Source organism: Belonocnema kinseyi, chromosome 3 (genome assembly GCF_010883055.1).
Source record: "Belonocnema kinseyi isolate 2016_QV_RU_SX_M_011 chromosome 3, B_treatae_v1, whole genome shotgun sequence".
Classification (NCBI taxonomy): domain Eukaryota; kingdom Metazoa; phylum Arthropoda; class Insecta; order Hymenoptera; family Cynipidae; genus Belonocnema; species Belonocnema kinseyi.
This window is the reverse complement of record NC_046659.1, coordinates 117,110,227-117,119,040: the sequence shown is the minus strand read 5'-3', so window position 1 is coordinate 117,119,040 and position 8,814 is coordinate 117,110,227. Positions and strand designations below refer to the sequence as shown.

Below are 8,814 nucleotides of genomic sequence, written 5' to 3'. Positions count from 1 at the left end.
AAAATTGTACTTTTTTGTTAAAAATTAATTTTTTTAAATTGAAATGTCTAGTTTTTTCTAAAACATTCGAAGTTTTAACTTCAAAATTTTACTTTTTTCTTAAAAGTTAATTTGTTCCCGATTTAAAAGTCCACTTTTTTCTAAAACATTCGAAGTTTTAACTTCAAAATTTTACTATTTTGTTAAAAATTCATCTTTCTTGATTTAAAAAACTTCAGAATTTTACTCTTTTGTTAAAAATTCACCTTTCTTAATTGAAAATTATGTGTTTTGTTAAAAATTAATTTTTCCCCATTTAAAAGTCCACTATTTTCTAAAGCATTCAAAATTTTACTCTTTTTTTTTAAATTAATTTTTTTCCGATTTAAAACTCCACTTTTTTCTAAAACATTCAAAATTTTACTCTTTTGTTAAAAATTCATCTTTCTTAATTGAAAAAACTTCAAAAATTTACTCTTTTCTTAAAAATTAATTCTTTTTCTGGTTTAAAAGTCCACATTTTTCTAAAATATTCGAAGTTTTAACTTCAAAATTTTACTCCTTTGCTCAAAATTCATCTTTCTAGATTGAAAATGATGATTTTTGTTAAAAATTAATTTTTTCCCCATTTAAAAGTCAACTTTTTTAACAACATTCGAAGTTTTAAATTCAAAATTTTATGCATCTTTGTATGCTGAAGCTTCAAATATTTTGTTAAAAATGTAATTTTCATTTTAGAAAATTTAAATATATTGTTAAAAATTCATCCTTTTTTTATTGAGAATCAATCTTTTACTATAGAAAAGTTATTCTTCTTGGTTGAACATTAATTTTTCTTGGTTGAAAAGTAACTTTTTGGTTAAAAATTCAACAGGCTTAAAACAAATTTTACTTTTTGGCTTGAGAACTTTACTAATTAGTTAAATCTTTAACTATTTTTCAGAAAACTTCTCATTTACTTAAAAGTTGATCTATTTGATTGAAAATTATTATTTTTTCTTTGGAAGTTCACAAAAAATGTTGTTTCGTTACAAATTCAACCATATTGATAAAAATGCAATATTTTATCTGCATTAATTTCAATAAAAAAGAATTGGCGAATCGAAAAAAACCAAATTTCTAACGTAGTTTATGGATAACTACAACTGGAAAAATTTTCCGCATGACTCGAAATTCACTTGATTTAAAAAAGAACTTTAGCCCCGCCAGGTCTCGATTACATCACTTGATAATAAACAATAACTGTAAATACGATCTATGAGACAAAAAAAAAAAAAATGGAAAATTGCGAAATTATTAAATTTAAAAGTGAAATTAAAACGTAATTAAATCGATGTGAAGAAACATTACACAATGGCACAAACAAACAATCCGACCAATATCATCCCCAACATAAAACTGAGATCACGTTTGATATCGGGATCACGTAGACCAGCTCCGGGAAGACTGTAGATGGATCTCCATCGTAGCGACCACAAAGGTATGATCACGTGGAGAATGTCAGGGATCATGAAGCCGAGATCGCGAACGACCTACAATCATTTTTCATTAGTTGGTATCGCATAATGAATCAATGGCACTAAATTGTAGAGATCGCAGAGAAAAAGGAGTTTAAAAAAGGGGAAATAGGGTCAGTTTTTTCAAGAAAATGGGGAAAAATGGTAGAAAGATTACCATGGTGTTCAGCGATTTTTATCACTCAAAATTCGATGTCTTTTCCAGATTTTCCTAGTCAAGAACTCAAGTTTTTCGAGGTCTCATTTTTTTTTACAACAAAAAATAAAATAACTGTTTGTTATAAATGGGTAAAAAAATATTTCAAGTATGCCATTCTTTTTTATATCTAAATAACTCCCCTAAAATATTTCTACAAAAAAATTAATTTTTTTAAAGTTATTAACAATCAAAGTTCTTGATCATTTTTTTCAAAAATGGATTACTCGTGAACGGTTCATCGAAATCCAGTAATTGAGTTATGAAAATTTTTGTTACGAAGTATACTTTACGCTAAATAATTGTTCGGTAGTAAAAAACATTTTTTTATTGTTTAAATAATCGTTTGTTTGAAGAAATTGAAAACTAATTAAACTTGGTATTTAAATTAAAAATATCCATTATTTTAAATACGAACTACTAAAATTTTTCAATTGAAAAATCTTTTTTTTTTATTTTAAATGCAACTACTAGGTTGAATGTTTGAACCGAAAAATACTTTTTTGGTAGAAAATAAATCTTATTGATTGAAAATTTCACTATACATATTCACTATATCATCTTTTTGGTAGAAAACTTAACTTCTTTTCTTTTTTTTCTTTAATTTAAAAATTATCTTTTTGGTTAAAAATTGATCTTTTCCTATTTAAAAGTCCACTGTTTTCTAAAACATTCCAATTTTTTTCTCAAAAACTTTCTTCATTGAAAAACTTCAAAATTTTACTCTTTTGTTGAAAATTCATCTTTCTTAATTGAAAATTATGTTTTTTGTTAAAAATTAATTTTTTCCGATTTAAAAGTCCACTTTTTTCTAAAAAATTCGAAGTTTTAACTTCAAAATTGTACATTTTGTTAAAAATGTTTTCTTTCTGATTTAAAAGTCCACTTTTTTCTAAAACATACGAAGTTTTAACTTCAAAATTTTACTCTTTTGTTAAAAATTCATCTTTCTTGATTTAAAAAACTTCCAAATTTTACTCTTTTGTTAAAAATTCACCTTTCTTAATGGAAAATAATGTTTTTTGTTAAAAATTAATTTTTTTCCGATTTAAAAGTCCACTTTTTTTCTAAAAAATTCGAAGTTTTAACTTCAAAATTGTACTTTTTTGTTAATTTTTTTTCTGATTTAAAAGTCCACTTTTTTCTAAAACATTCGAAGTTTTAACTTCAAAATATTACTCTTTTGTTAAAAATTCCCCTTTCTTAATTGAAAATTATGTTTTTTGTTAAAAATTAATTTTTCCCGATTTAAAAGTCCACATTTTTCTAAAAAATTCGAAGTTTTAACTTCAAAATTCTACTTTTTTGTTAAAATTTTTTTTTTCTGATTTAAAAGTCCACTTTTTTCTAAAAAATTCAAAGTTTTAACTTCAAAATTGTACTTTTTTGTTAAAAAATTGTTCTTTCTGATTCAAATGTCCACTTTTTTCTAAAACATTCGAAGTTTTAACTTAAAAATTTTACTCTTTTCTTAAAAATTCATCTTTCTTAATCGAAAATTATGTTTTTTGTTAGAAATTAATTTTTTTCGATTTAAATGTCCACTTTTTCTAAAACATTCGAAGTTTTAACTTAAAAATTGTACTTTTTTGTTTAAAATTAATTTTTTTTTAAATTTAAATGTCTACTTTTTTCTAAAACATTCGAAGTTTTAACTTCAAAATTCTACTTTTTTGTTAAAATTTTTTTTTCTGATTTAAAAGTCCACCTTTTTCTAAAAAATTCAAAGTTTTAACTTCAAAATTGTACTTTTTTGTTAAAAAATTGTTCTTTCTGATTCAAATGTCCACTTTTTTCTAAAACATTCGAAGTTTTAACTTAAAAATTTTACTCTTTTGTTAAAAATTCATCTTTCTTAATCGAAAATTATGTTTTTTGTTAGAAATTAATTTTTTTCGATTTAAATGTCCACTTTTTCTAAAACATTCGAAGTTTTAACTTAAAAATTGTACTTTTTTGTTTAAAATTAATTTTTTTTAAAATTTAAATGTCTACTTTTTTCTAAAACATTCGAAGTTTTAACTTCAAAATTGTACTTTTTTCTTCAAAATTAATTTTTTTTATAATTTAAAAGTCCACTTTTTTTTCAAACATTCGACTAATTAAACTTGGTATTTCAATTAAAAATATCCATTATTTTGAATATGAACTACCACATTTTTTCAATTGAAAATTCATCTTTTTTATTTTAAATGCAACTACTAGGTTGAATGTTTGAACCGAAAAATACTTTTTTGGTAGAAAATAAATCTTATTGGTTGAAAATTTCACTATACATTCTTGAAGATTAAACTATTTTATTCAAAATTCCATTTTTGTGTTGAAACTTCATTAATGCAGTTAGAAATTCATCTTTTTGTTGGGAAAATTAATTTTTTAGTTAAAAATTATTATTTTTTTAATTATAAACTAATCTTTTCAATAATTTGACTATTCAATTTTTGGGTGAAAATTCACATGTTTTGATTGACAATTCAACTACTTTATTGAATACTTAACCACTCTCTTAAAAAACAATTTTTTTTTTGAAGATTCACACAATAATTTCATTCAAAATAATTTATTACCCAAATGCTCCCCTATTTCTTGTTTTAAAGTTAATCCACTTTATTAAAAAATTCATTTTTTTTAATGATGCTTCATTCTTTTAATGGTAAATTCATCTATTTTGTGGAAAACTGAAGTATTTTGATATTATTTTTTTTAATTAATATTTTTAACTGAAAACTTAACGATTCAACTTTTGATTGAAAATCGATTTTTTTATAATGGATCCATTTTGTTGAAAATTCATCTTTTTTAGTATAAAATTAATCTCTTTGGTTGAAAATTCATATTTTTATCAAAAAATTGACTATACCTTGTAGAAAGTTGAACCACTTGATGAACAATTTATTTTTTAATGAAAATTTATCATTTTAGTTAAAAATTCGTTTAATATTGTACTCAATATGATACACGTAATAATTTTATTCAAAATAATTTATTCTTCAATTATTCCCCTATTTTTTGACTGAAAGTTGATCTACAATATTAAAAAAAAAAATTTTTTAATATAGCTATATTCTTTTTGTTAAAAATTCATCTATTTTGTGGAAAAGTGAACTATTTTGATAATATTATTCAGGGTGGCCGCTGGACCGGGAAATGATCGGGAATTTTTTGAGACCGGGAAAAAACGGGAAATGAGAGGGAATTTTTTTTTACCGGGAATTTTAAAAATTTGCAGAAGAAAAATCTGTCCACGTTCGATTTCAATAGTTTTAAAATAATTAGTTGAATTTTTATGTTTTTCAATTATGCTATTATTTAGATTACAATGTGTAATTCAAAATTTTTTTATTTTAAAAATTTTTATTTCTAAGCTCACATTTTTAATTTAAATAATTTTTTAATGCTTTCTTAAATACTTGAACAAATAAAAAATAAAAGCCTTTGATGTTGAAAATTGTTGATAAAAAACATTTGTATTTAATAAATAAATAACATTTTTTTAAATTTATCTGTACTTTAAGTAATAAAAAGTGAACAAAAACGATTTGACATAAAGATTTTAAACCAGTTCAAAATTTTAAGAATTTTCAGATTTTAACGTTAAAACTTAAACGATTGCAATTTGAAAGTCTTAGTCATTAAACAAATGTTATAATAATCAATTTTTATCCCATTCGATTTTAAATTTTTAATTAAAAAAAAGATTAATTATTGAATATTTAGCAATATTTGAATTTTCATTTAAGACACATTGAAAACAAATATTTAAAAGTAAAGAATCTTTAACCGAATTGTTTGACATAGAAAACCTGAAATTGTTAAAATTTCGAAAAATGCTTCTAGAATCTTTTTTGAAAATTTTGTTTAAATATTTGAAAAACTTTCTAAATATTCTCTTAAAATAATTTTTCAAAATGAAAAATAATTTTTAATTTTCCTGGGAATCTTAAGAAAATGTTTTTATTCTTTTGAAACCTTTCACAATTCTTGAAAAGAATCTATTTTTTTGTTTACAATCTGCGAAAATCTAAATTTTGTTCTGTATCAGGCTATTATTTCAAGTTTTACATTAAGTTTGAATTTTCTCAAAATTTCTACATATCTCTTAAGATTATTCAAATTTCACCAACAAATAATAAATGTACAAAAAATTCAATTAATTTTGACAGATATTTAGAAGTTTTGAAACAATTTCCAAAATAATAAAAAATTTAAAACAACTTCTAGATTTCGCAAGATTTTCAAATAAAATTGTGAAGCTTTCCAAGGATGTTTAAAATATTTGAAAAGAAAATAATTTAATTTCTAATTTAAGAAGTGTTTCGTTAAAAAATTTTCAATTTTTCAATATTTGATGTTTCTAGCTTAAAATTTCTTAAAATTATATAATATTGAAAATTTTAAAGTTCATTGATTGATTTTTTAATTTAGAGCATCGAAAATAAATAACGTCGATTTATATTTTTTTCATATTGAAAGATGTTAGTACCTTTAATTTTATACGCGTAAATTATTGAGCATTTGAATACAAAATTTTTGAATTAAAAACTTTTAAATTTCAATTTTAAAAGTTCAAAAGTTAATAGTTCCACTTTGAGTGCTTTCATTTGCACCTCAGTTTTTATTACCTCAAGTGGAAATTTTTTTAGCTTTAGTGTTTCATTTTTTAATTTCATTGACAGTCAAAAATGTTTGCAAACTGGGAAATAATCGGGAATTTATTTCGTCGATTAAAACGGCCATCCTGTTATTATATTCTAAAATTAATCTTTTTAACTGAAAACTTAACCATTCACCTTTGGTTGAAAAAAATTTTTTTTTTTTCGTAGAAAATTAATATTCTTGGTTCGAAATTCATCTATTTTATTAAAAAAATAACTGTACCCGGTAGAAAGTTGAAGCATTTGATTAAAAATTCATTTTTTCATGATTCTTGAAATCTTTGTGAAATTCTTATGAAATTTCTGAAATATTTTCGAAAAACTTTCATGTTCGTGAGAAATCATTAAAATCTTTTGAAATCTCAAATTTGTTTACACTTTCTCAAATATTTTAACATGTTTGAAATATTTGAAACCGTTTGAAATCACTGAAATGTTTTTTAATATTTAGAATTCTTGTATTCTTTTGAAATATTTATCATATTTGTACGAAATATTTCTGAAAATTTTTTTATTAATTTGAAATCATTAAAATCTTTTCAAATCTTTTAAGATTTGGTTACAACCTTTGACATAGTTTAAGATCTTTGAAATATTTATGAAATCTTTGGAAATCATTCAAATATCGTAAATCTTTGAAATATTTTGAAATCTCTGAATCCTGGTGTACTGTATCCTAATACCTTTTTTTATTGTTGAAAATTGAACTATTTTGTTGAACATTCATCTTTTTGTTTAAAAATTCATCTCTTGCTTTAGAATATTCACCTTTTTTGGTTAAAAATTCAACTGTCGGTTTAAATATAATTGGTTGCGGTTGAAAATAAACTTTTTTGTTCCAAATTTACGTACATTGTGAAGATTTCGTCATTTTTGGCAAGAAATCAATTTTTTGGTTGAATATTCAACTCCTTGATTAAATTTTACTTAAGAGTTAATATTTTTTGAAGATTCATAATTTTAGTTGAAAATTCGTTATTTTTTTTGGTTATAAATTAATTTTCTTAACTAATAATTTAACTGTTTTGTCGAAAATTCGTATTTTTAGCATGGAAATTCAACAATTTTATTGAAATTTCTTTCTTCCTTGACTAACAAATAAACCGACATGAATTTTATTACAAATTCAACTGTTTCGGTCGAAAATTAAACAGTTTTGTAGAAGAAAGATTTGTATTTTTTGCTTAAAAAATCAATGATTTGGCCAAGAATTCCAGTATTTGGTACAACATTCGTATTTAAAATTAAAAATTGAATTATTTTAAATCAAAATTTAACTAATCCGTTTTTGGTTTAAATTTGTATTTTTTAACTAAAAATTCAACCATTTCAGTAGAAAATTCAACTTTTTTGCTAAAATCCGTTTTTTTTCTTGTTCTATTAAGATTTTTATTTTGAACATAAAATATAAGCATTCTATTTTTGGTTCATAATGTATCTTGTTTGGATAAAAATAAAAGTATTTGGTTGAAAATTATACACTTTGTGAAAAATTCGCCTTTTTCGAGAAAATTAGTTTTCATAATTGAAAACTCATATTTTTGACATAAAGTTCAATTATTCCAGTTCAAGATTCATAATTTTAGTTGAAAGTTCATCAGTTTGATTACAAATTTAAATTTTTTAAAAGAAAATTTGACTGCCTATTTTTGTTTGAAAATTGATCTTTTCTTGTTTAAAATTTAACAATTTTGATAGAAATTGGTATTTTTTAATTGAAAATTCAACTCTTTCATCGAAAATTTTCATATTTTGTAAAAACTTTATTTTTGGGTGTAAACTTTTTTTGCAAGTTAATCTTCTTGTTTAAAAATTCTTCATTTCGGTTAAAAATTCCAATTAAATATTTATCATGCTAGTTGAAAAATCATCTTCTAGATTGGAAACAAAATTACTTCGTTAAAAGAATTCTTTAGAACACTCATTTTACTGTGATCAAAAAAGTAAATCCAAAAATATGAGATTTCTACTAAAACAGCTGAATTTTTAAACCAACAAAAATCATTTGACAAAAAAAGTTGAATTTTTATCAAAAAAAAATTGTGGATTACTTTTTTTGTGAAAATTCAAGCAATTTCTGAAAAACTCGTCTGTTTTTTGTAGAATATTAATCTTATTGAATGAAAATTCATCTTTTTGGTAGGTATAAAATTCAATAATTCTAGTTGAAGATTCATCATTTTCTTTGAAAATTCATCAGTTCAGTTCGAATTTATTTTTTTAACTGAAAATTTAACGGTTCCATTTTGGATAGAAAATTGACCTTTCTAAGTTCAGATTATTTTTAGACCTATTTTGTTGATGTTATGAAAACGACTTTTTTGGTAGAAAATGATTTTTTTTTTGCAATAACTTCTCATTCAACTTAATTACACAGGCCCACAAAAAAACAAAAGTGTCTGTGCAATTGACCAGACCTATATATTCTTATGTATTTTTCGACGCTGAATCCGAATTTGCAATAAAA

General features: G+C 22.4%; 1 protein-coding gene across 1 annotated transcript in view; it reads right to left on the bottom strand.

Annotated features, from left to right (window-relative positions):
- Positions 1-1,027: 1,027 nt before the first annotated feature.
- LOC117169548 overlaps positions 1,028-8,814 on the bottom strand; it is a 29,414-nt gene continuing 21,627 nt past the window's right edge. Inside the window, exon 4 of the mRNA XM_033355968.1 lies at positions 1,028-1,511. Coding sequence (XP_033211859.1) covers positions 1,326-1,511 — 186 coding nt within the window. The 3' untranslated portion in view covers positions 1,028-1,325. The remainder of the gene's footprint in view (positions 1,512-8,814) is intronic.